This window comes from Chiroxiphia lanceolata, chromosome 12, assembly GCF_009829145.1.
Source record: "Chiroxiphia lanceolata isolate bChiLan1 chromosome 12, bChiLan1.pri, whole genome shotgun sequence".
In the NCBI taxonomy this organism is placed as follows: domain Eukaryota; kingdom Metazoa; phylum Chordata; class Aves; order Passeriformes; family Pipridae; genus Chiroxiphia; species Chiroxiphia lanceolata.
In genome coordinates, this window is record NC_045648.1 from 1,309,248 (window position 1) to 1,335,828 (window position 26,581).

The 26,581-nt window shown below is 51.8% G+C and overlaps 1 protein-coding gene across 1 annotated transcript in view; it reads left to right on the forward strand.

Annotated features, from left to right (window-relative positions):
* The first annotated feature begins 1,164 nt into the window (after positions 1 to 1,164).
* Positions 1,165 to 26,581, forward strand: part of ITGA11 (integrin subunit alpha 11) — a 57,006-nt gene continuing 31,589 nt past the window's right edge. Inside the window, exons 1-6 of the mRNA XM_032700651.1 lie at positions 1,165 to 1,322; positions 8,545 to 8,656; positions 19,937 to 20,046; positions 22,699 to 22,790; positions 24,544 to 24,658; positions 26,139 to 26,266. Coding sequence (XP_032556542.1) covers positions 1,271 to 1,322; positions 8,545 to 8,656; positions 19,937 to 20,046; positions 22,699 to 22,790; positions 24,544 to 24,658; positions 26,139 to 26,266 — 609 coding nt within the window. The 5' untranslated portion in view covers positions 1,165 to 1,270. The remainder of the gene's footprint in view (positions 1,323 to 8,544; positions 8,657 to 19,936; positions 20,047 to 22,698; positions 22,791 to 24,543; positions 24,659 to 26,138; positions 26,267 to 26,581) is intronic.

Here is a 26,581-nt window from a genome sequence, read left to right on the forward strand (position 1 = left end):
CATCCAAGAGTGTTTGAGCAGAATTTATCTCCCTCCTGCAGCCCCCAAACTGTCTGACAGACACTTGGTAGACAGAGACGTTGGTGTTTGGACTCGTCCCAAAATATCTTTGCTCTCAGCTGGGTGGGAAAAGGGATAAAGCTCCATCAAGGACCATCCCTTGCTCTTCCCACCCAGCTCCATCAGAGCTGAATGTGGAGATGCTCCTGTTCACAGATGCTTGGGATGGATTGGACAGGGAAGGACCTCCTGGGTCACATCTGCTGTGTCTGACACTAAACCAAAGCCTGGATTGATCTTTCCCGCTTGGAAAAAGTGGGAGTGGGGATGTGACTGGTCCCCCTCCCTATGGAACCACCCCAGCTGGGCCACAAAACTACGGCCAGAGCTGAGCTCCAGCTGGAGCTGCCTCTGGGAATCACCTCCAAAAGGTGCCACCAGCCCGGTGAGGGAGAGGATGGAGGGAGAAGGTGCCACCCTGGGGTGCTGATGGACTTCTGTGTCATATAAATGGGGTGTTCGGGGTGCTCAGCCCAGCCCAGAGGGACCTCAGTGCCAGGGGTGGCTGTTGTGGGGACACTGAGCCAAGCCCTGCGTGGAACAGGAGCCCCCACTGTGCCCAGGAACGGGGAAGAAAACCCTCCTTGGCAGTTCTGCTCCTGCCCCTTTGCCGTGGTTTCCCAGCCGGGCTCTCCTGGGCACCAGCACTGCCCGTGCCCGGGTGGGTGCAGGGCAAACTAAAGGCTCTGCCCAGCTGCCCCAGAGCTTTGTGGTGCCCTGTGGCATCGCAGCCACCTCCTGGGTGCTGTGGGCACTGCTGTCACTCTTTTCCACCCCAGGAGTGGCACCGGAGCGGGGATGGTGCCCAGCTGGGGGTGACACCTGAGCGAAGGTGACACCCCACAGCCATCGGTGACCCCTTGAAGACCTTCCATCCCCAAGCCCTCCCTGGGCTGAGGGGTCCCCAGGAGACCCCGGCGCGGCGGCACAGGGAGAGGACGCTGCCGCGGGGTTGGAATTCCCGGCTGGCACAGCTCTCCGGGAAGCCGCTCCCTAAAGGGTGCCGGGCCGGGCGAGGGCTGTCCCCGCTCCGGCCGCTCCTGCTGCACCTCCTCCAAGTCCTCTCGTCCCTCCCACTCCCTCCCAATGCTCGCCTCCTGTCAGGGAGCCGGGAAAGGCTGGGATAAGGAAAGGGCTCTGGGATAGAGGCGCTACCAGTCTGGCCGGCTGCCCCCGCGGATGCTCCGGGCCGGGCAGCGGGGCAGCTCCCATGGCCCTTCCCAGCGGGATGCTCCTCGCCTGCTCCCTCTGCCTCCTGCCCGGTAAGTGCCCTCCGCGCCCACCCCAATTCCTCAAACGAGGCGAAACCCACCGGGAATAATTTATACTGGCTTGGGAAAGGTGCTGCTTGGAGAAAGCCCAAGGTTAATGAGGCTCTTGGAAAAGTTTTGCCGGGAGCGGGAGGGAGGGAGGGAGGGAGGTGGGAGCCTTTGAGGAGGCTGGTTGGGAGGGATGGAGATCCTTGATGGGCTCCCCAGGACCGGGTGGGCAGCGCCCAACTCCCCTCCTCGGCTGGAGGAACAGGATTAATTGGTGTTTTCCTAAAGCATCGGATGGCGGGGGGGAGAAAACCCCCCAAACTAACGACCCTTTGATTTAGAACTAACGTCGCGCCCCACAGGTGGCTCGTCCTGTTGCACAAAAGGAAATCGCTCGGGTTTAAATAAATTAAGAGGGTTTTTAGGCAGAGTTTGGCTCCAGGAGCTGAGCCTGCAGTTTATCCCGTGCGGGACGAGCTGCCGGGGGCTGGGGTGAGAGGGGGAATGGATTTTTATGCTCCTTGCCGGCTTGTTAGGGTTCTCTTCTTGCAGAAAAGTGTCCCAGCACCGGTTATTCCCGTTTCGATCCCAGCTGGCATCCTCCCGCACGCAGCCGGGCTCGGAGCTGCCAAACTGGGCTGAAAGGGGGGGAAAAAAAAGCTTTTCCCCAAACCAGGAGCGCGGCCACGGGCTCACGCCTCCCCCAGCCAAGCATTCCCAAACATCCTGGTGGAAACGCGCGCCAGGCTGGTTGGTTTTTTTTTTTTTTTTTTTTATATGGCTGCTTTGCTTTTTTTCCCCTTCTCTGGTGGCGGATCCTTTCAAGCGGCGGCGGAGCTGCTTTGCTCGGTTAATGGGGACCATCTGTGCCCTGCCCGTGGCCAGCGCGGGGCTGTCTGCGGAGAGGGCACAGCCCTGCCCTGCCCACGGCCCCTGGGGGGAAACCCCCCCGGGGAGACGCTGCTCGGACACAAAAGGGTGGGCACCGCACAAGGAACTCGGGGATGTGGGGATGTGGCACATGGGCAGCTCTGCCCTGCCCTGGGCTGGGGGGGAATCCTGCCTGCGAGTGGATTTGCCCACGGGGGGTTTCTGTATCCAGGGGCTTCTGCCCATGGAGGTTTCTGCCCATGGTGTTTTTTGTACCCAGGCGTTTCTGCCCATGGGGGTTTCAGCCCACGGGGATTTGTGCCCACAGTGGTTTCCAATCTCAAGTGTTTCTGTCATGGGACCTTCTGTCCATGGATGTTTCTGCCCATGGATGTGTCTGCCCATAGATGTTTCCATCCTGAAGTGTTTCTGCCCTTGGATGTTTCTGCCCATGGGGGTTTCAGCCCACAGGGGTTTTGTGCCCACAGTGTTTGTCAGCCTTGGGTGGTTCTTCCCACAGGGGTTTGTGCCCACGGGGGTTTCCAGTCTCAAGTGTTTCTGCCACGGGAACTTCTGTCCATCCATGGGATGTTTCTGTCCGTGGGGGTTTCCATCCTTGAGTGTTTCTATCCTTGGATGTTTGTGTCCACGGGGCTTTGTGCCCACAGTCTTTACCACCCCCAGGTGTTTGTACCCACGGGGGTCTCTGTCCATGGATGTTTCTGCCCACAGGGATTTCCCTCCCTAAGCATTTGTGCCCCTGGATGGTTCTGCCCACGGCAGTTTCTGTACCCAGGGGTTTGCACCCACAGGGTTTTGTGCCCACAGTGTTGCCCACCCCAGCTGTCCCTGCCCAGGGGGTCTCTCCCAGCCCTGTGTGCCAGCCAGGGGGGTTGGTGCTCCCCTCTGGTCCCAGCCTGGGGTGTGTCGTGGTCGCTGTGTTTTGCTGAGCCCAACGCCAGGGTTTGGACACTGCATCCCAAGCAGTTTGTGTGGGGTGGGACCCCCCGGGGCTCTGGGCTGAGCTGAGGGTGCCAGGGTGGGATGTGCATCCTTTGGAATGGTCCCTCTGCTGTGCAGGCAGCGCTGCCTGTCCTGGCACAAACCCTTGGGTGCTTTGCCCGAGGGAAATCCCTCCCCTGGCTCTCTCCTTTAGTCGTGGGGAACCTCCTGACCGAGGGCTCTGTCCCTGCTCTTGCCTTGTCCCAGGGGTGGGAGTCCTTGGAGGCACCGGGATTGTCCAGGAGCCAGGGACTCCAGTGACATCCCCCTGCCCAAAACCCATCCTGAGACAATCCAGGGTGTCCCTAAACTTCAGAACAGGCTGGTTCCTCTTCCCTGAGGCTCCAGTGCAAGCAGGACACAGTCCTGGACTGACAGAGCCCAGCCCAGGGGTGCTGAGCCACTGCTGGTCATAAACCCCTTCTGTGGGTGGGTCCTGCTGGGCACTGACACTGGATGTTGGTGGGGAAGGGCTTCCCAAAGGATCTGGGGAGGATGCCCTGAGGTGCCCATGGGTCAGACCATGCAGCAGTTTTCCCTCACCAGTTTGGTTTCCCAGAGAAGGCAGTTGGCTCCTTCCCTGTCCCAAGGGTCACCAGGTGACAAAACCATCGTGCTGGCTCCACGTGGCACATTTGGGATTGGCCAGGGGGGTTCCTAAAGACCCTCCAGTCCAGGCTTTGATGGTGGAGACTTAATTTTGGGTGACTGCAGAGCCCCAGCAGTGCAGCTGAGAGGGACACACCCCCCTTCCCCATTGTCCATCCACTGGCCAAGGCTTGGTCTGGAAAGATCCAATAAATACCCCCCTCAAGGTATTTATTTGAGAAGCCAAACCTTGCCCCTAAACCATGGCTTTCCTGGCATTTTCCTGGGAAAGGGGCAGTGGAAGACCTGCCACTATTTATTCCTGGCTGGCGTTATCACAAATGAACAATCCATGAGTTCTTTAGGGCTGCAAAACGTGGCCATCAAACAGCTCCTCCCTGGTTTTGGGGGGCCCAGAAAGCTGGAATTCTGGAAGCACAAGGTACCTGTGTAGCTGCAGCCCCGGAGCTGTTTGTCAGGGATTTTGTGGGTGAGCAGGAATGTTCCGCCACACGAGCCGGGAATGACTGATCCCTCTGTTCATCCTCAGCACTCCCTGGCTCTCCATCCCCTGCTGCAGCAGCCACCAAAGCCTGGGCTGTTCCCTAATAGCTGATGACAAATGCTGGCTTTGAGATAGGGACATGGAGAGGAGCTGGGGGCTGTCAGCGTCTCGTCTGGCACAGAGGGATTCCTGGGAATTAAAGCTGGAGGGAAGCACGAGGACATGTGGCCCATCCTGCTCCTTCTTGCAGCTTTTGCCTAAATATCCTTTGTCAGGCTTAAAGATTTCCTTGTCCAGCCAAATATTTCAATCCTGGGAAAAGAACAAGCGATGGGATGCAAAGGAGCATCTGATGCCACCAAATCCTACGTGAGGATGGGGATGGAATCACAGGAGCCCAGCCCAGTGCTGGCTCACCAGTGGCATCTCCAGGGATGCTGAGGGGGCAGGGATCACATCCATGGACCCACTGCCCACTCCTTATGGGCTTGAGTGAGGAGAGGGAACGGGGCTGAGAACAGCAGGGCCAGTTTGGAGGTGCCAGACGGAGCTGCCTGACCCCGGCACACTCCAGGGTTTTGGCAGACGGGATCTTTCCCTCTGCCATGCACTCCCAGGCTCCTCCAGTGAGCAGCTGGCTCATCCCTGCAGGGCAGCAAGAGCCTGGCATGGCACGTGCTCCTCTCATGTCCCATTCACACCGTTTTCCTTGTGTCACCTGCAGTGCCCCATGTATATGACACGGAATCCCTTGGGATGGACACGTTGGGATCTTTTTCCAAGTGTCACTGCTCTGTGTTGGCTCAGCCTCTCTCCAGAAGCTCCCTTTCAAGCTGTGACAGTGCTGGAGGTGAACGAAAAAGGCTGGATTTGCATGATTCAGCTAAAAATATTGCCTGCATTTCCCTCACAGGCAAATAAAACCAGGGAAACTCTTCCGGCAGCTCCGGCGCCTGGCTCGCAGCTCCTGGAATCAGAAAGCTTTGGAGCAAAGGAAGTAAAATAGAGCCTCAAACTTCTCATGGAAGTAAAAACAGGCTTAGGGCACCACAGTGCTGCCAGGCACCTTTCCAGGGCCCCTTTCCAGCTGTGAATCCCTCTGCTTGCCCAAAGGATCCAGGCAGGAGGACGACACTGGCACCCACCGTCCCCCTCCCAGAGGTTTCCCTTACAAGGAGGACTTATTTTTATCCTTTTTGGCAGGAAAGGTGGCTTTTATTCCCATCATTGTTTCCCAAAATGTGTCTTATTTTCTCCTCTTTTCAATCTTTGACCTGACAGGAATCAAAAGTTTGGACACGACAGAAGCTCCGAGCTCGGAGCGGAGGAATTTGAGGTTTCCTGCCTTGGCGGCCTCACAAGCAAAACATGTGGCTTTTGGTCACTTATTTATGACAGTGATGTCACTCCTGACAAGAAAATGAGCCTGGACTCTTCGGGGTTGCTAAATGTCCTTGACAACCCGTCCTGAAGCTCCCACGAGCTGGAGCCAGTTTAAATTTTCTCTGCTCTTTGTTTGGTTTCTCTGTGCCTCGAGTGCACCCACGGTTTGGACATCCCTCCCCTCTGGGTTTGGACATCCCTCCCCTCTGCTGTCCAGTGCCTGGAGACTTTGCTCCCAGATCTTTCTGCTTTTCCAGCCCCATCCCCTTCCCCAGTGCCTGGTAGCTGCTGTGGCTGGGATGTCCCTCACAGCTCTTCCCCCAGCTCAGAGATTTCCCACTTCATGGAATATTTCTGCTGTTTAGCCGAGGGTTTATGTTGTTTTCCGTGTCCTGGCTGCCTTTTACTGCAGCTCCATGATGTGGTCCTAAACCAAGGAGCCATGGGATGGGATTCCCCAACTTATCCCGGTGCTCCCACTCCCCCAAACCCTCTGCAGTGCAAAATCAGAGAAACTGTGATTAATGCAGAAATAAATCAGCTGGAAACCCATCAGACCCTCCCTGACACTCGCTCTGCACCCGAGGGGCTTCTACACAACCTGGAACTGAACCTGCTGGAAACACAAAGCCCCTTCCCTAAAAGACCCCCCTTTTCCAATGGGTTTTCCAGCCAGATCCAGGGTCTCTCTGGTGGCAGCAGTGACACCCCAGGGTGCTCCCAGCCCCCCAAATCCTCCCCCTTGCCCTTGCCCATCACTTCTCCCATGCCCAGTCCCACACTGTGTTTCTCCCCCGGGTATCAGTTACTCAGAGGAGGTTTTAATTTGTTTTGTAGTGTTAAATGAGGTCAATGTACCACAAAATATGCTGGCTCTCATCCGTGTCTCCTTTTTTTTTTTTTTTTTTTTTTATTTTCTGATCCCTGCTTTCTAGAATTTCTTTTTGTAGGATCAGGAGGCTCCTTCACCTCAGCCCTCCTTGGCCGGACTGCGCCGCTCCCTCCTCACGGAGCCAAAGCTGCAGATTTGTTCCCATGCCTGCAAAAATCAGCTTTACCCCTGACATTCCTATCCATCAAACCACTCTCCATCCTGAATTTTTCTGCCTGGGAGCAGCATTCCCAACCTCTCCTATTGACAACTCCTTTATGTCCCTGTAAATACCAACCACGAGCCTTCTGTTGCAGCCCTTCTTAAGAATGATCTTTTCTTTGCATGAATCATCCAGCAGCTCCTTTCTGTCCAAGTGGGAATGAAAAGCCAGGATATCCTGGCTCATCCCTATCCATCCCTGCAGCTTCCAGCTCCTTCCTGGGACCTGGATGATGTCCCTTTGTGCTTAAACAACCCCCTGGGGGAAGTAATAGTAAGGAAAAACCACTCTATTGTATAAAAACCACTTTATTGTATAAAACACAAAGCATTTGCATCTGTGGAGGGTTTGAGGGTGCTGCTGGTCCGAGCCAAAGTGTGTCTGTCTCTGGATAAAGATGGGATATAGTGGCTTGGAAGCCTCTGGCTGTGGGACATGGACCGTGGGACCTGGGACCTGTAACAGAGACAGTGCAATGCCAGAGCTCCCTGGCATGGATGGAGCTCTTCCCCCTATCCAGGGGTCTTTGCCCCCAGCTAATTCCTCCATGGAATGCAGCCAGGGGGGGCTCTGGCAGCTCCTGCACCTGTGGATGGGCAAAGAAACACCTCCAGCATTCCCAAAACACCCCAGTCCTGGCAGGATTCCCTTGGCACCTTGACTTCCCACCTTGCTGCTGGGTCTGGCTCCTCACAGAGGGAGGAGCTGCCAGAAGAACTCCCCAGAAATTGCTCCCTGGCCAGACAATTGCTCCTGGAGTTTGTCCTGGGTGGGCTGTGAGCAGCAGGCTCGTGGAGATGGGATGCTGTGGGCAGGGATCCTGCTCCTGGTGTCCTGTGGGAAGGGGTGTCTCCAGAGCAGCCCTGGGGAGAGGACTGAGCCCAAAAACCACCCTGTCCAGCTCTGAGCATCCATCCTCAGGGACATCCCCCTCTGGAGCTGCCTCTCCCTAACAAAGCAGCACCAGCTTCTCACCCGGGAGAAATGACTCCCAGCTTTGGATCCCTGGGGCTGCAAACCCCTCAGGGGCAGAGGGGGACGGGCTCCAACTGGGGCACATCTGCTGTGGCCACACATTTTCCATGTCCCCCCAGCCCATGATCCCTGCTGGGGGGGTGGGGACATTGTGGGGACCATCTCCACCTCAGCTGGAGGAGCAAAGTGTCCCAGAGCAGCATCACCCATGGCAGGGGGTTGAAGACATGTCAGAGAGGAGGAGGATGCTTTTCTTTCTCCTTCCCATGCCCACCCTGGCTCCAGCTGGTCCCCTTTTCCATCAGGATGAGCTGGTGGATGAGCTTTGCAGGTGGGTGGGGAAGGGCTTGTGCAGCTGTGGCCTCTAAACCCTCAATGATCCTGCTTAATGCTCCATCCCTGGGGCTGGAAACCTCCTGGGGGCTCAGGAATGGGCAGAGGAGTGTTGGGTGGCCCCAGGTGAGGTGGGTCTGAGGTGGTTTGGGTCTTGCAGCCTCCTCTCTGTCCTGGTGCTGTAGGAATGCTGTGCCACAGGGGGTCAAACCACCCCTGGCTCAGGTAGGACCATCCCAAGGCATGTTATACAGCTTGGGGGAGCAGCATTCCCAGGATGGCTGGGGTTGGAGGCACCTCTGAAGGTCACCTGGTCCAGGTTGCTGGGGTTGTGTCCCCTTAGAGTTTGAGTATCTCCATGGGTGGAGACCCTCCAACCCCTGGAGTGACCTGCTCAGTGTGTGAGCACAGCCAAGGGGTGTTCTCTCCTCCCAGCCCAGCCCTTGGCTGACAGGACCCTTCTCCTCTCTCCCAGGGCTCAGTGACACCTTCAACATCGACACCAAGAGGCCCAAAATCATCGCTGGCTCCAAGGAGGCCTATTTTGGGTACACAGTGCAGCAGCACGACATCGGGGGCCAGAAATGGTGAGTGAGCTCTGGGCTGGGCTCTGGAGGGGGGGGAGTGCAAAACAACCCTCCCAAAACACTGGCTGGTCTCCTCCTGCTCCATCTGACCCCCAGTTTGGGGTGGGAGGAGCTGTGGCTCCGGGGGACACTGAGGTTTGCTCGTGGTGGTGCTGAGTGAAGCAGAGCCTGGAAACCCTTTTCCTTTCAAAAAGCAGAGTTTTGGGAGGGGATAACGGGATATTTTGGTAGGGTTGGGTACAGAGGGTGATGTCCTGGCTCCTGCCCATCTGCCTCCCATGCACAGGGCTTTGCTCCAGGCAGGTTCCTCAATCCTTGGAGCCCCTTGGACTCGGACACTGCTGGAAACCCACCCGGGTTTTGGGTCGGGGCCATCCCGTTTTCTGGAGTTCCCATCAGAGCTGGGTCTGCAGAAGTACTCAGCCCTGCCTGTGTCTGTCAGGAATGTGAGATGAGCCTTGGGTGGGCCCTGCCCAGGTTTTGGGTTTTGTGGGGGGTTTTGCTGCTTGCCAGGGCTGATCCCCACGGGCGGATCCTGCCCAGATGTTGGCAGAGCCCCTCGGTGCTGGATGCTGTGGGGAGCCCAGGGAATCCCCTGCACCTCCATTCCTGCAGGATCTGCCCTGGGGTGGGCAACAGCCAGGCTTGAGGCAGCAAGAGAACACATAATTAATGCCCATGGATACTCCTGGAATTCAGGAATCAAACCTGTTGTGCCTTTTCATGCCCTTTACTGGTGCTGGTGGGGGACACGGAGCTGGATGTTTCAATGGAAAGGAATTTTTGGGGCCAGTTGTGGGCTCTCTTTCCACTGGCTCTGAGACCTGTTTGCTGCAGGGATTGTGGGCTTTTTCCCAAATGGAATTTAGCATCCCATTAAGGGGGTGATGCTGATGCTGCAGCCCCAGGGCTGGGGGGGCTCTGGTGCTCCCACCTGCATCCCAGAGGGACCCTGCCAGGGACCAGGTGACCTCTTGGGATGTTTTTCCTCCTCCCTGTCCATGAACCTGCGCTGTGGGACTGTTTCCCAAGCGAGCTTACACTCAGGAATCCAGAAACATCTGGATGGGACAGAGTCCTCCACTTTTCCTTTGCTTGAGAATGTGACTATTCACCCAAAGAAACGCTTTTTTGGGGCTAAAGAATTTTAGGCAGGTCATGGCCAAAGTCAGTGGAGCTTAAACACAGCTGTGGGGTCATTCCAGTGAATGAAACAAATCCCTGGAAGGTCCTGTGCTGGACCCCTGGGTGAGGAGCTGGTGGTACAGATGATGTTCCTCTCCCTGGCCTGAAGTCTGCCATCCTCAGCTCCCTCCTGGCAGTGCTGGAGCACATCTGGGTGTCCCCATGTGCCTGATTCCCAAAGGAGCCTGGTGTCTCCATCCCTCAGCTGCTCCAGGGGGTGTCTGGGATGGTGGGATGGGCTCGTGCTCTCCAGGGCACTCGATCGGATGCTTCGGGGCACGGGAGCTCCTCGTGTGCAAAATGAACAAAATGTGAAATATTTTCTGTCGGGAACGGATCCAAAACCCAAAAAAATTCGGTGCTGTTTGCTCTGGCTCCTGCAAGAGGCTCCAGAGGTTCTACCAGGTCAGGATGAGAGGATGTTCAGGGATCGTGGTTCTCAGAAGCAGATAAGGAACAGGAACCAAGTGTCTCTGCCACCACATTCCTGCTGCCTCTTCTTCTGGAGAACATCCCTTTTCCAGATCTCATTTCATCCCAAACAGCCAAATCCCTGGGAGTGTCCAAGGCTCGGTTGGAAGGGGCTTGGAGAAACCTGGGATAGTGGGAGGTGTCCCTGTCCGTGGCAGGGGTGGAACTGGATGGCCTTTAATTCCCTTCCAACCCAAACCATTCCATGATTTATGAGGGATCCTGTGCAATTCCCTCCCACCCCTCAGGGCCTGCTTTCCCTGGGAACACCAACAGCAGGGAAACCGTGGAGTGTTCAGTGCCTACAGAGATTTCTACCCAAAGGGAGCTCTTTGAGGGAGACTGGTGGAAAACACCCATTTTTGGGAATATTTTCAGCCCAGTTGCATGTCTAGGTGCTGTTTTATCCCTGATCCCAGCAGAGGGACTCCAGTTCCTGAGTCTGGGAGTCTCTTATGCTGCTTCTCATGCCTTGGAGCTGCCACCACCACTGATGGGCTGAGGATCAGTGAAAGGGGATAAAAATCCTCCCTTTTCCCAGCAGGACACTGGAGCAAAGACCAGCCCTGGCTTATTTTGTCTGTTCTCCCATTTCTCCTGCCAACGTCAGGCAGGACAGAGGTTTAATTTCCTCTGGTTTTGGTTATTCTGCATGAAAAAAGGGACTTTTTCTGCACAGCAGGAGTGTCCACACATGCACACACACACACACACACATATATATATATATATATATAAATATAAATCCAGCATTATTTAAATCTGCAGTTATGCAGCACAAAATGTCCATTAAATATGTGGACGTGGTTAAAAAATGAAGCCACTGTGACTCACCCTGGTTAAAGGAGAAATAAGGGAACAACCCCAGAGCTCCGTGGTCCAAACCAGGGACGTGGAGGGGGAGCAGGATAAGGATTGTCCCGAGTTCCAGGAGCAATGGAGAGGGAAAGATGGAAGCAGGGGCCAGATGAGCATCCTTCAGTCCCATCCCAGGGGAGTTCAGCAGGATCCACTGCAGAGGAGCTCCAGGGGGATCTCAGAGCTCCGTGTGGTTCCAACGACGTGCACGGACCCGGCTGCCAAATTCCAGGCGTGGAATCCGAGGACTTTGGCACCTCTCCTTCAGTCTGAGCCTTTTAATGCTGCTTTTGGCTGCTGTGGATGGGTTTAGAAGGGTTTCAAAGCAACCTCTCTCTCTCTATATATATATATATAAAGATATGCGTAGATGTGTGTGTGTAAAGGCATATTTAGGTGTGTATAAACTTAGAGATAATATTCTCCAAGTATCTTTTTAATGAGTTTTTCCCCTTTCTTGAAGCTTTTGCAGAATGACCCAGATCGTTTGCACGTGAGGGCTCTAATTCCAGCCCAGATAGTGGAAAATCCATGAGGAAAGAATTCAGATTATTAAACTCTAGGGGAGGAGGGGGGGAAAAAATCCACTTGGATATCCAGTGCTCGAAAAGCTGGTGGATTTGGGGGGTGAGTTTGAAAGTGGCTTTCAAACTTCTCTCTCAACACCTTCTCTCTCTTCTTCATTAAGCTGGGGGTGCCTTCTGCAAGTATGTGAATGGAAAAGATGACAACAGGGTTACTGAAACTCATCCTGAAGTGCTCCAGGGCCTCGTGCAGCAACGCTCGGGCAGCGACTGCCCGGCCCTGGAGCCTCCTGGGATTTTGGGATTATGGGGTCTGAGCTTGCCCAGTGCCCAGGGCTGGGCATCTTGGGGGAAATGGGAGCTCCCTGTGCTGCTGTTTTTTGGGCAAAATGACCTGGAAGGGGTTTCAGGGAGTTGCTGTGAGGATGGAGGTGGCTGTGGGGTTGACTTGAAGGGCTGAGCTGGCTCAGTGCTGCTCCTCTGCCCCGGGTCACGCTCTGGTTTGGGCCATTTTGAGGGGGTGTGAATCAAATCCAGGCAGGTTTGTTGCTGTGGAAGGATTTATTTGGGCAAAATAAGTCTGTTCAAACAAGCCAAGGGTTTCCACAAACTCCCATGGGCTGTGTGTCCCTGAATTGTGGAAGCTCCCACGGGTGCTCTTCTCGCGGTGCTCGGGGATGTTTGTGGCCAACACGAACTGGAATCACATCAAATTTGGGGTCCAAGAGCAGGGGAAAAAGGCAAAAAAGTTCCCTCTATCTTTCATCTCCTTCCAGTTGTTTGTCTTGGTTGCTCCCTGTCATCCCATGAGCAGGAGCTGTGTCATTCCCTAAGGAAGGACAATTCCCTCCTCTCACACGTGTGTGGGAGGACACTCCAACCACTGCCCTCAGCTTCCCATTGCCACCAGACATCCCAGGAGAGAAGCAGGAGAGGGAAAGGGGGTCCAGGGTTGGTTGTGTCTCCACAGGGCAGTGGCAGCATCTGGGATGCTCCACACGAGTGCCAGGACCAGCCTGTGGCTGTGGATTGAGGGTTTCCAGCTATGTAAAAAATGAAGCTTGAGAAGAACTGGCTGTGGAAGGAGAGCCCTGGGAATAAACATCCATTAGTCCTCAGAAGCTGTAAAAATAATAAATACAGCATTCCCGAGCTGGCTGAGGGCAGGGATTCGCTGATCTGCTGGCAAGGTGGCAGGACTGGGGAGTGGGTCCCTGTGGGCTTCGAATCTGTGGGTCGAGTGATTGGGATGCTCCAGAGCTCCCTCCCCATCCTAAGCTCATATCCTGCAGCTGTGAAACCCCAGTGAAGGGTTCACCCCCCTTAACCTCCCACAAAAATCATCCTTGTGAGCCCCCCCAGAATTTTCCCCCCTTCCCAAGGGTTCCTGGAGAGGGAACCGTCGTCCGACCCCCGTCCCTGCAGCTGCTCCAGGCACAGACATGACGTTCCCAGTCTGAGCCCGGCCAAGGGGAAAAGGAGGAGGGAGAAGGGAGGGCAAAAATCTGCCTGCTGGATTTCAAGCTATAATTGTGCTGATCTGGAAAAACAGTTACAGGGTTTGCTGTTTCCCTACTACTGAGAGAGGCTTTCTTGGCTGGAATTCTCCTGTGGTTTGGCCGCTGCCCGAGCGCTCGGATTATTTTGGTGGAAGGGGACGGGACTGCAGAGCATTCCTGCAGCCTGGGGATCATGGATGCTGGCTGTGGGGATCATGGACACTGGCTGTGGGGATCATGGACACTGGCTGTGGGGATCATGGACACTGGCTGTGGGGATCATGGACAGTAGCTGTGGGGATCATGGACGCTGGCTGTGGGGATCATGGACGCTGGCTGTGGGGATCATGGATGCTGGCTGTGGGGATCATGGATACTGGCTGCTCCCGGTTCTCCCTCCCACCATGGGCTGCAGGCACAGGGTGCCCGTCTCCTGCCTCTAGGGTTTGGCCATTTTTTGGCCTCGTTTTCAAGAAAATCATGGAATGGTTTGGGTTGGAAGGGACCTGAAAGCTCATCTTGTTCTACCCCCTGCTGTGGGCAGGGACACCTTCCACAGACCAGGTGACTCTAGCCTGGCCTTGGACGCTCCCAGGGATGGGGCAGCCACAGCTTTTCTGGGCTGATCCTGGCTGGAAAACTCCCTCCCTCTCCCTGCCTGCTTGTTTCTTGGGAAGTTGGCTGAGCTTTGGACCAGATTCCCCCCCTGGCTGCACGGGAAGGGCAGGGATGGCTCAGCTCCCCCATGGACACACTGCCCAGGGAGCAGGGCCTGTGCTGCTCTGACCTGATCCCAGAGAATCCTGGAGTGGTTTGGGCTGGGAGGGACCTTAAACAGGTCCTGGATGGGCAGGGACACCTTTCACCAGACCAGGTTGCTCCAACCTGGCCTCGGACTCTACCAGGGATGGGGCATCAATAACTTTTCCGGGCAACACCATTGGAGCTGGTGCCCAACGGTGCCTCCAGAAGCAAATGGGTGGGGGAACCCCCTAAACACTGTTTGCTGGTGCTAAGGGGTGACTGGGCAGAGCAAGAGCCACCCGGGGAGAACTGGAGTCCCAGAGTTTGTTCTGGAAACCTCCCAAAGGAAGGCAGGGATCCCATGAGAGCCGAGGGACACGAGCCGCCCTCAGAGAGCACCGAGCCAAGAAGGGCTGTAAACACCTCCCTAATGCAGCATCCCAGAGTAAAAGGGGGGAAATTACACCAGGAAAAACAGGAGAGTCTCCTCAGTGCTGAGCACAGGGAGTTCCTCAGCCGTGTTTTCCAACCCGCCCCTCAGCCGCTATTTTAGGGCCGCGACCCAAAATTGGCCATTTTTGTGTCATCGCTGCAGCCACGTGCGGGGCTCTGACCCTGCCTGTCCCCTGTCCTGCTGCTGGGTCCCCTCAGGGCTGTTCCTGTGACGTGGCTGCTCCGGGGGGGGGGAATGGAGGGGTTTGCTGGCTGATCAGGATCGACGTTCCCGGCCGGACATGGCACGAGGAGCGGCTGCGGGAACGCCGGGCGTGCTTGTGTCTTGTTCTGTAATGAGAGGGTTTGTTAGAAAGTAGAGAAAACACTGAGCAGCCCTTAAAAAGCAACAGCTGAGAGTTGCTCGTGGGTGTTGGTGGCACGTGGATGGCAGGAGGGGACAGGGACAGGGACAAAGCTCACGTTCAGGGTCTGGAGCTGGGGCGCTGCAGGAGCAGAGGGACTCAAACTTCAAAGCAATGATTTGCTGCTCTTTGGGGGAAAAAAATCCCCTAAAACTCCCCAAATGTGGGGATGGAGCTCTGTACTTTGCAGGTTGTGGATTAACTGGGGTAATTTGGGGAGTGTGGGGAGACTTGGGAGCGAGAGGCCAGCTCTGATGGCTCCACCGGGAATGCTTCTGCCGAGGGATGGTTTATCAGGTATTCAATGGGTAAAACCCATCTTGCAAAGGGTGTAACATCCCCTAAACCCACCAGTAAATAAGGAGCCTGGTGGCTCTCTGGCTGTGTCAGCCCAAAGGTGGTGCTGGAGAAGATCCCAGAGTGGTTCAAAGGACATTGGGCACAGCCGAGGGAAGGATCTGGTTTGATAAAGCAAAAACCACCAACCCAAACTCCCTCCCTGAGACCTGTTGGAGGTTGCCCAGCCCTCAGCCACAGCTGCTGGTCCCAAGAGTGGTTTTGTGGTGGCCCTTGGTCACCAGCACACGAGTTTTCTGTGCTCGTGGTGGGCAGGAGTGGCCAGTGGGATCCTGAGCCCCAGCAGAGCCATCCCATGCTGCCTGTGCTCTTCAGCTGGTTGAAAAACCAGGAAAATAACCTCAGATTGATCAAATGATTTGCTGGAGGCTGCCCAGAAGCTTCTGGCAGACCCAGGACTCATTTTCAGGTCCCACATCCTCCACCTCATGGACTCCTCCACCGTTTCTGCCTCTCCTTGCACTCCCGCTGTCGGTGTTTTTCCACCGTGACCAGCGTGGAGGAAAACATTTGGAAGTCCATCCCTCTGTCCCAATCCCTCCAAGGAGCTCCAATCCCACTTAAAGTTTTCCACAGCTGAACTCTCTCTTTCCTGAACCTCCTTAATCACTTCTTCATCCAGTTCCATCTTGAATAAATTAACTGCAAGTGAATTTGCCTCACAGGAGATTAAGTGTCCCATTGATTGAAAAGTCCTGTGAACAGCAGAGTGGCTCCTGCCTTCCTCCCTAATCCCCACATTCCCGGCTCTCCAGACATACCTTCCTCTCCTGAGTTCTTTTCATTTAATCAAAATACCTTAAGGCTCAAAATGAGCTTTAATCAAAATACCTGAAGGCTCAAAACGAGCTTTGCAACCTCTCCACGACACACCCGGGGAGTGAGCGCTGCCAGGGGGGTCATTCCCTTTGGAAATTAGGAATTTGCTGGATACAAAAAGGCTGTGTGGTCCCTGGAGGACCTTGAGTGAGGGGTTGAGCTACATCCAGGTGAAGATGCTGGTGAATACAGGGGAAAGTGCTGGAAAATTTGGCTTCTCCATCGGGATGCCTTCAAATGCTGCCTTCAAATCAGGGATGGATGTTTTCCCAGGAGATATGATCCAGCCAAAGCTCATTTGTTGGGTTCAGTACCAAGGTAAGTGAAGTGAATTAATGTCTGTGACACAGGGAATTCCACCAGGAAATGTTTTGACCAAGAGGAAGAAAATACCCCAGTAATTCACCAGTCCTGAATATCTGTGATTTTAGTCTGCGTACATGTAACAAAACCCTTTAAAATGGTGTAAAAATGTGCAAATTGAGCTTGGCACATCATTTTTGTCTGGAGCAGCTGTGGCTGCCCCATCCCTGGAAGTGTCCAAGGCCAGGCTGGACGGGGCTTGGAGCAATCCGGGCTGGTAGAAGGTGTCCCTGCCCATGGCAGGGAGTGGGACTGGGTGGGCTTGAAGGTCCCTTCCAACACAAACCATTCCAGGATTTCCTGGTTCCCTGTTTGCTGTGAGCCTGCAGCAATGGGCACAGCCATCCCACCCCATTCCCAGCCCAGGCAGGACATCGGGAAGCAGGACCCAGCACAAAGCACTTGAGCTCCTCTGGTATTTCCACCAGCAGCCTGGTTTTCCTCTTTTTATTTTTTCACCCTGGATGAAAGTTAAAAATATGTGCTCAGACATGTTGCTCTGAGCAGTCTGTGCTTTTCCCACTTAATCCCTCTTCTTATTTTTTCCCTTTTGTTTTCCCCATGAGCAGGGCATGAAAAGGAAGGCGAGGGAGGGCTTGTTTGGTTCTGATTTTCTTTTAAAGCCTCTTTTCCGAGCCAAGCCGTGACACAAGGGCTCCCTGCAGAGCCAGGAGGGCTCTTTGCAACAGCCCAGGGAGCATCAGGGGGAGATTTGGGATCACCCGAGGGGATGAGGGATGTGTGGGGAGGGGGGGAGCTGGGATGGAGCAAGGAATGGCTCCCTGCTGCAGCAGGGTTTGGGTGATGGGGTGTTTGGGGTTCTTTGGGTAATCTGGGTGTTTGGGGTTATTTGGATGATCTGTGTTATTTCGATGATTTGGGTGATTTGAGTATTTGGGGTGATTTGGGTGATCTGGGTTATTTGAGTATTTGGGGTTATTTGGGTGAATTGGGGTTATTTGAATGATCTGGATTATCTGGGTGATTTGGGATATTTGGGTGATCTGTGTTATTTGCATGATTTGGGTGATTTGAGTATTTTGGGTGATTTGGGTTATTTGATTATTTGACTATTTGGGGTTATTTGGGTGATCTGGGTTATTTGGGTGATTTATCTGGGTTATTTGGGTGATTTATCTGGGTTGTTTGAGTGGTTTGGGTGATCGAGGTTATTTGAGTATTTTGGATTATTTGGGTGATTTGGGGTTATTTGGGTGAACTGGGTTTTTTGGGTGATTTATTTGGGTGTTTTGGGTGATCTGGGTTATTTGGGTGATTTGGGGTTATTTGGGTGAACTGGGTGATTTGGATTATTTGAGTGATCTGGATTATCTGGGTGATCCAGGTTATTTGGGTGATTTGGGATATTTGGGTGATCTGGGTTATTTGAGTATTTTGGGTTATTTGGGTGATCTGGGTCATTCGAGTATTTTGGGTTATTTAGGTGACTTGGGATGAGAGTTTTATTTCTTTTTGAGGAAAAACCCCACATTTAAAGCACAGGGTCGCAAAACCCCAAGTAAAGGAAGAGGCTGGGAGCTGGTGAGTGGAGCAGCATCCCTGCAGCAGCACCTTCCAAACAGCTGGAAAAGCCTTTTCCCAAGCTGCCAAGTTTCCATGAGGATTTGACAGCTTCAGCTAATGAATCATTCCAGTTGAACCAAAAAGGGAAACAATGCCATTGTCTCTGGGAGACAAGAATTCCGGTTTCGTGAGCTCCACAGCCCCTCTGCCTTCATGGCACAGCCTGGAAATATTTGGGTTTCCTTTGAGCTCCCAGCCCTGGCAGAGCTGGAGACTTGGGGAGTGGGTGGGTTGTCCTCAGCATCATCTCGTGTTTGAAGGGATGCTTCGACCTCATAACCACTGGTGTTCAGGAATGTTTGTTATTGGGTGGTGTGAGAACATTAATCTGTGAATATTAATTAATGGGAAAGCCTCTGAGAGGATTTCCTGCAGCTTTCCTTCCAGAAGTTCATGTTAAATCCCATTTCTGTTAAATTCTTGGGGAATGAAGAATTCCACAATGAGAACATCACTCTCTGAGGTGTCTCAACCTTTATCCCTTTGCGTCTTCAAGGTCTTTTTCTCTCCCCCTCTCACACCCTTCCCCATCTTCCAACCTTCCCCCTCCTCTCTGGCCGCCAGCAAATGGACACTGATGGTGGGACAGAGGCTGAGGGACACAAGCAAACTCCTGGTGCAGCTCAGGGAGAAGGTCCCAGACTCCCCTGAGCTTCTGGATGCTGACAGCTCCAGATGGACATTGCCTTCCTGCAATTAATCCCCTCGTTAACACCAGGGCTGTAAGACAGGAAGTATTTCCATGAGAATCCGTGGATTTTGGAGCTTTTCCTTTGGTGAGCAATTCCCTTTCATAGTGATGGAATAAAAGAATGAGTGTTTAGTGTCTTTGTAGAAGCGACATTGAACAAAAAAAAAATATGACCATTTCTGGTCTAACAGGGAACATCTGTGCCGGGCCAGTGGCTTTGCCAGCTGCTGGGAAGGGCTGTGTGGAACAAAAGAGGTCCTGTTTTATCTGGAGATCCAGACTCGGACAGTTGAATCCACAGATAGGATTTTGAAAGAAAAAAAAAAGAAAAAAAAAAGCAGATTTATTTTGGGCCGACACATTTGGGAGCAGAAGATTCCAATAACTCGTGGTTCTGGGTATTTTTGAACCGGCCTGGAAGGAATGGGCAAATTCCTCAGGTCCTGCTCCCTTCCTTCTTTGGTTTGCTGGTTTTTCTGGTCAAGCCCAGGAGAAGAAAAAGTGAGAAAAATGTTTGTGATGTCCCAGATACATCCTGACTGGAGACCTGTGTCTTTAATGGGTGCGTGGATTTTTATCAGCTCCTCTTATTTTAAAGAGCAGATTAATGCCCAACGTCCTCACTTGACCCTGGAGATCCAAATGCTCTTGGGCTCTTTGGTTGGAGCAAATTCCCCTTTTTCAGCTTTTTGGTGGGGAAAATTCCTCGTGGGTCCCGGTGTGAGTGGCTGTCAGTGCTCTCCCAGCTCCTCTGGGTTCCCCTAGGCAGGACTTCGGACACATCCATGTCCTGAAGACACTCTTGGCATGAAGTGGGAGATGTCCCTGCCTGTGGCAGGGGGTGGGACAATGTGATCTTTGAGGTCCCTTCCACCCCAAACCATTCCAGGGTTCCATGGAAAGGCTCCTCCGTGACCAGCAGTGAGAAGGAACGATGTGCCCCCTGCCCAGGGCCAGTGCCCACCACGGACACCTCAGGTGGTGCTCAGGGGTTTGGTGCCATCCTGGTGCCGGCCATGAGGTGGTGATGGGGGTCCCTGCTCCTTCCTGTCCTTCCAGGTGGTTTTGGAGGCCTCACTCCCTTCCAGGCATCTGTTCACCCCCATTCCAGCGGGTGGGCATTAATGCCAGGCAGCTGTGAGTCAGAGCTCCAGCTTATCCCTGCCTCTTCCCATGGGAAGGAGAAATGCACTGAATCAGGATGGGGGAACCTTGGTGACACCCCCCAAAGCACAAGCAGGGGGGTTTGGGCTGGGATTTGGGCTGGGGAATCCTTCTTCCCAGGGGGTTCTCCCCCTCTGGGCACTGACAGACCCCTCTTTCCCCAGGCTGGTGGTGGGAGCTCCCTACGAGACCAACAGGCAGCAGAAGACAGGAGATGTCTACAAGTGTCCAGTGACCAGCGACAGCCACAGCAACTGCACCAAACTCAACTTAGGTACAGCCCCAGGGGGTCCTCAACGTGCCCTTATCAGGGGATGATTTTTGGCAGGGCTTTGGACTCGGTCTGTAGAGACAGACCTGGTTGCGTCGCCCTAAAAGCGTGAGGTCTGTGTGGTTTAGGAGGATTTTTGGATAAGAAATTATTTCAGGAGTTCACGTTGTTCCTGGTGCTGAGCTTTAAGGGATGTTAGGGTAAAACTGAGCAAACTGGAATAGAGTAAAAAATCAGGTATTTAATATAGCTTACACTGGTTTGTTAAATGATCAGGATAAACTTTTCAATGGCTAATGGTCCCACAAGTATCTGCATTCCCTCCCCAGGGATGGTTGGACAATGTGCCCGTCTCAGATGGTTCCCTGGGCACAGGCAAGTTTAGTTCCCAGGACCCAGCCTGGCCCCATGGTGTTTTGGGAATTCTCACCCAGCCACACCACCCCTGGGCTCCATCACTGCTGTTGCAGCAGGAGAGGCCCTGGGGGTGCTCCAGTCCCGCTGCCATCCCAATCCCACCTCCCTGGGTGGAGAGAGCGAGACCTTCCTCGGGGCTTCTCGGGCTGGTCCAGCACCAAAGGCACAATATTGGGATTTTGGGACGTGCCCTCCCCGAGTCAGAGCAGACAAATCCCCCTTTTCTGCCCAGTTTGGGACACTCCACAGGCACATCCCTGTCTCAGCAGGGAATGTGAGAGCCAGGAACTTTCCCATGGTCCCACGGAGGGTTTGGGGCAAGATCTGGGATTTTTGACACTGGAGCAGCTGGAGCAGCTGCTGCTCTCACTTTATTTTTCATCATTATGAATCTCAACTATCCTGGGTTTCTACCAGATCTGATAAGAGAGGAGGAACTTTGAATCATCTGCAATATTTGATTGATTGGCTCCAAATAATTTTTTGGTTTAACCATTGTTTTCTTTTCTCCTGTTTGTTTTCATTATTTGGGATGACAACACCGAGACTCTTCAAGGAAATAAATCTCTTTTGTGTGTAAATTTGAACCCTGCTAAAAAGCAATCTTTTTTTTTTCCACTGGGAAGGAGTTTCAAATGACAAGAGCAGTTCCATGAGCACATCCTATTTTGTCTTATTCCAAATTAACTTGTTTAGTGAGGACAATCCACCAGGGCCCTCTGAGTGGAAGCAGATGGGAGCTGCCCTGGGGGGATGCCAAGCTGGAGAAGCAGGAGGTGATGTGGGAGCAGGGATCTGCCCTTGTCCTCCCTCACTGAGTGGGCAGCAGGAGCAAGAACATCCTGGTGCCCATGGAGAGCTGTGATCCCAAACTGTCACACCCAGTGGGGTGGCTGCACCTACAGCCAGGATCCTGAAGGACTCAGGGCATGGGATGGAGCCCCTTTTTTCCTGGATTTGCTGCAGATCCACATTCAATCAAACTCGGGGTGTGCAGATGGAAGCCAGAGCTGCAGCTGGTCCACAGGGACAAACAAGGGGTGGTTGGAATCTGCTCGGCTTCAGGCTGAGCTCCCTCGAGCTCCAGGTCGTGGATCTGGGTTTTGGTTTAAACCTCAGCAAGAGGAAACGGCCTCCAGTTCCACCAGGGAAGGTTTAGGTTGGATATTAGGAAACATTCCTTCAAAGCAGAGGTTGCCCAGCCCTGGCACAGCTGCCCAGGGCAGTGGTGGAGTCCCCATCCCTGCAGGGATTTAACAGACACCTGGATGTGGCCCTTGGGGACAAGGTTCAGTGGTGGCCTGGGCAGTGCTGGGGGAGGGTTGGACTTGAAGGTCTTGAAGGTCTTTTCCAACCTGAACAATTTCATGATTCTGAAAGACTTCCAAAGGTCACAAGCAATGAAACCAACCCCCAGTTTTACCATTAATTGCCTGATTTCCTCCTTCTTTTTTTCCTTTGGACAAGGACCTGGAGGGACAGGACAAGGGGGAATGGCTTCCCACTGCCAGAGGGCAGGGATAGATGGGATATTGGGAAGGAACTCCCTGATGGGAGGGTGGGGAGGCCCTGGCACAGGTTGCCCAGAGAAGCTGTGGCTGCCCCTGGATCCCTGGAAGCGTCCAAGACCAGGCTGGATGAGGTTTGGAGCAACCTGGGCTGGTGGAAGGTGTCCCTGGGGGTGGAACGAGATGGGTTTTAAGGTGGTTCCAATCCAAACCATTCTGTGTTTCCATGATTCCCAGTTTACTTTTCAGGCAAAGCAGCAAAGGGGCAGCCCTGGATTGGGGGGATCTGCTTGTCCTGGAGCCCTGGGGCAGAGGAATGGATGGATGAGGCAGCACTTGGGTCACAGCTCAATAATATTGGAGGAACACAGGGCTGCCCTGGGACCATTCCCAGTTTCTGGGCTGTGAAAGATGGATCAGCCACTAAATGCCTGCTGGCCTGGCACGAAGGGAGGAGACTGAGCCCCTCAGAGGGGTTTCTTCCCAAGCGCTCTGTACAGAGACCCTGCCTCTGACTCAGCCTCATTCCCTGGAAGACTTTTTCTAGGAGGAAAACCCCCAGTTCTGTGGTGCCACTGCTCCAAACCAAGCCCAGAGCACAGGGGCTGCAGCGGGGCGGGCACTGCCCTGGCTCTGCCCACGGCTCCCTCTGGCTCCAGGGGTGCCAGGGGGCACCTCAGGGATGGGCTGGGTGCCCCTGGCCGTCCCTGACCGGCTCCTCTCTCCCAAGGCCGGGTGACGCTCTCCAACGTCTCCGAGAGGAAGGACAACATGCGCCTGGGGCTCAGCCTGGCCACCAACCCCAGGGACAGCAGCTTCCTGGTGAGGCACTCGGGCTTTGGGGGTTTGCTGGGGGTCTGTGTAGATCAGCGTGGAAAGGCAGGAGGATGCTCCTCTCTGGTTAGATATCTATTTTATATATATATATATATAAAATATAGAAATATATATATATTTATTTATATATTTATTTTATTATATATATTTTTATATATATATATATGAAGTTGGTCTTCACTGATTCTTGCAGGTCCCTTTCAACTCAGAGTATTCTATGATTCTATTTTATATATATATATGTGTGTATATATATAGCATTTTATATATTAATTATATGTATTCTATTGTAGATAAATATATATTTATTATATATTAATTATATATATCCTATTATATAGAAATAGAAATATATATATATGTATGATAGAATGTATAATTCATATATATATTATATATGAATTGTATATATCCCATTATATAGAAATAGAAATATATATATATGTATGATAGAATGTATAATTCATATATATATTATATATGAATTGTATATATCCCATTATATAGAAATAGAAATATATATATATGTATGATAGAATGTATAATTCATATATATATTATATATGAATTGTATATATCCTATTATATAGAAATAGAAATATATATGATAGGATATATAATTCATATATTTATATATTCTATATAAATTGTATATATCCTATAATATATAAATAGAAACATATATATATGCATGATAGAATGTATAATTCATATATTTATATATTATATATGAATTGTATATATCCTGTTATATAGAAATAGGAATATATATATGCATGATAGAATATACAATTCATATATATATTTATATAGTCTATATATGTTTATTTATTACACATGAATTGTATATATCCTATTATATAGAAATAGAAATATATATTTATATGCATGATAGAATATACAATTTATATATATATTTATATATTCAAAATATATTTTTATATTGCATATGAATTGCATATATCCAATTATATATAAATTAAAATATATTTATATACATAATAAAATATAGAATTCATATATCTATATATTTATATACTCAATATATATTTATATATTATATGTTAATTGTATATATCCTATTATATGCAAATAGAAATAGATATTCATATGTGTAATAGACTATAGAATTCATATACTTTTATATATCCATATATGTTTATTTAAGCATGTATTGGGTTTATGTTTAGATTTTAATATATTTATATATTAAATATATTTTATACATTATAGATGAATTATATATATTTTATTATGTATAAAATAAAAATATACATACACACATATTTATAATAATATAAATATACATACAGAGAGATAGACACATATACACACACCGAGATATATATATATATATGTATATATATATATATATATATGCATATATATATGTGTGTGTGTGTGTATATATATATATATATATATATGTATGTATGTATGTATATATATATATATATATATTTTTATTGTGGACTCCCCACCCCTGGAAGTGTCCAAGGCCAGGTTGGATGGGGCTTGGAGCCACCTGGGCTAGTGGAAGGTGTCCCTGCCCATGGCAGGGGGTGGCACTGGATGAGCTTTAAGGTCCCTCCCAACCCAACCCACCCCATGATTCCTTGTTTCATGCGCCAAAGAGTTCCAAACAAATCACCTCCTACGGGGAAAAAGATGCCGCAGGAGAGGACAACCCATGAAGGAAGAGGTGCCAGTTTTAACCCCATCCTGATTTTCCCCCCAGGCCTGCAGCCCCCTCTGGTCCCACGAGTGCGGGAGCTCCTACTACACCACGGGAATGTGCTCCCGCGTCAACTCCAACTTCAGGTTCTCCAGGACGGTGGCTCCGGCTCTGCAGAGTGAGAATCCCAGTGCCCTCAGCTCCCAGCCCGGCTCTGGAGGCAGAGGGAGCCTCCAGATCCCTGTTCCCTCCGGCCCCAGGCAGAAAACAAACCCTGTCAGGGATTGGGAAAGGCAGGAGAGCGGAGGAAGCGGCTGCAGGGAAGTGATTCCAAGGGGGTCACGTCCACGGACATCTGGGAAACATTTCCCTCCTGATTGACACCCAGGGAAGACAAAAAATACCTTCTTCTTCTGAAGCTAGGGATAAAAGCATCCAGAATATTTTATCAGAAGGCAAAATAGGGAAAGAATTCGGACTTGGCCGCACAAAACAAAGCCCTCATTGACTGGGAGAGAAAAGGGTTGGCCCGAATTTGTACATTTGGAGACGTGATTTTATTTTTGAGGTCTTGAAAAAGCTCCCTGGCTTTCCTGAGGCTTGGAGGAATTGCAGAAGCCTGTCCTGCACTGTCAGGGCTCCTGGAAGCTCCGTTTCCCAGCTGGGCACAGGATTTGATTCCCAATCTCCATCACCCCTCTGGTGTGGATTAATTCCCATGGAATAGAGAGGGGCTTGGGAAAATGGGACCTTGGGGTGATCCAGGCAGTAGAGGCAGAGCCCACCACCAAATTCTCAGTGTCACCTCCCTCTTCATGGCCAGGAGGTGTTTTAGCCCTTCTGCAAAGGATAGTTGGGATTTTAGGGGGGTTTAGAGGGTGTTCTCATTTAGTAAGTGGGATGCAGGGGGTCAGCTCCTTTCCCTGGCTTCCAGAGTGAGACTGGGATTGGGATGGTGACACTCAACCTAGTGATGGAGTGACCCATGGTGGGTGACTCAAATCTGTCGATGCTCTAACCCATGAAAACCCTGGAAAAAGCAGCTGGTAAATGTCTGTCACGGGGAAATTCAGCTTCATCTGCTTTTCTGCCCCTTTTCCAAGGGCTGTTATAAAATGTAAGCAAAGCAGAGACGATGCTGAGCAATTTTCCCCACTGAAAACCACTCTGCTGCCTGAATCCTTCGTGGCTCGTGCTGCAGAGCCGAGCCCTGGGGTCCTCACTGGGGTTTTTTTGGCTGCCTCCTCGCTGAGGATTTAATGGGAAGGGAGGAAATGCCCGGCTGGTGCTGGCTGGGAGAGCAGGCAGGGCTGAGCAGTGACTCAGGAGCAAGGCATGGGCTGTGGGGAGAGCAGGGGCCGGATCCTGCTGCTCTTTGAAGTGTGGAATTATGTTAGACCGGATAAAAGCCCGAATCTGAATCAGAAAAGATGCCACTGAGTGTTATTCTTAGAAAGTGATCCCATTTCTTCTCAGCAGAGAGGATTCTTGTGGCTTCTCTCCACCTTGCTGGAGCCCAGAGCTCTTTCTGAAGGATTGAAATCAGCTTTACTTTCAAATAAATCATCAGAGGAAGTACCTGGCTGGGAGGGAAGACATAAATCTCCCCTTCACGAGCACCACTGAGGTGTCTCAATAACAGCCTGTATTTTCCACAGGATGCCAGACCTACATGGACATCATCATTGTTCTGGATGGATCCAACAGCATCTACCCCTGGGTTGAAGTCCAGCACTTCTTGATAAACATCTTGAAAAAGTTTTATATCGGTCCCGGCCAGATCCAAGTAAGACCCTGCACAGCCTCTGTGTCCCCCTGTGTCACACAGAGTCCCCCAGCCCTGCTCGTGGGGCTTCTCAAGGTCCCTTTGCTGGAAATGTGGCCTAATTTGGCACAAAACTCGGGAGGGGTTTTAATTCATGTCATGGAAATAATTCTCCTGTTGATGTCCCTAAATGAGAGCTCACACCTCACATCCCGACAGGCACAAGGAGGATGAAACCCTATGGAAATATAGGCAGCATGTTCCATGTGTGAAGAGCTCCCCATCCTCTTCCTATTAGTAATTGTGGGCTGATTTGGGCAGGGATTCAAGCAGGGA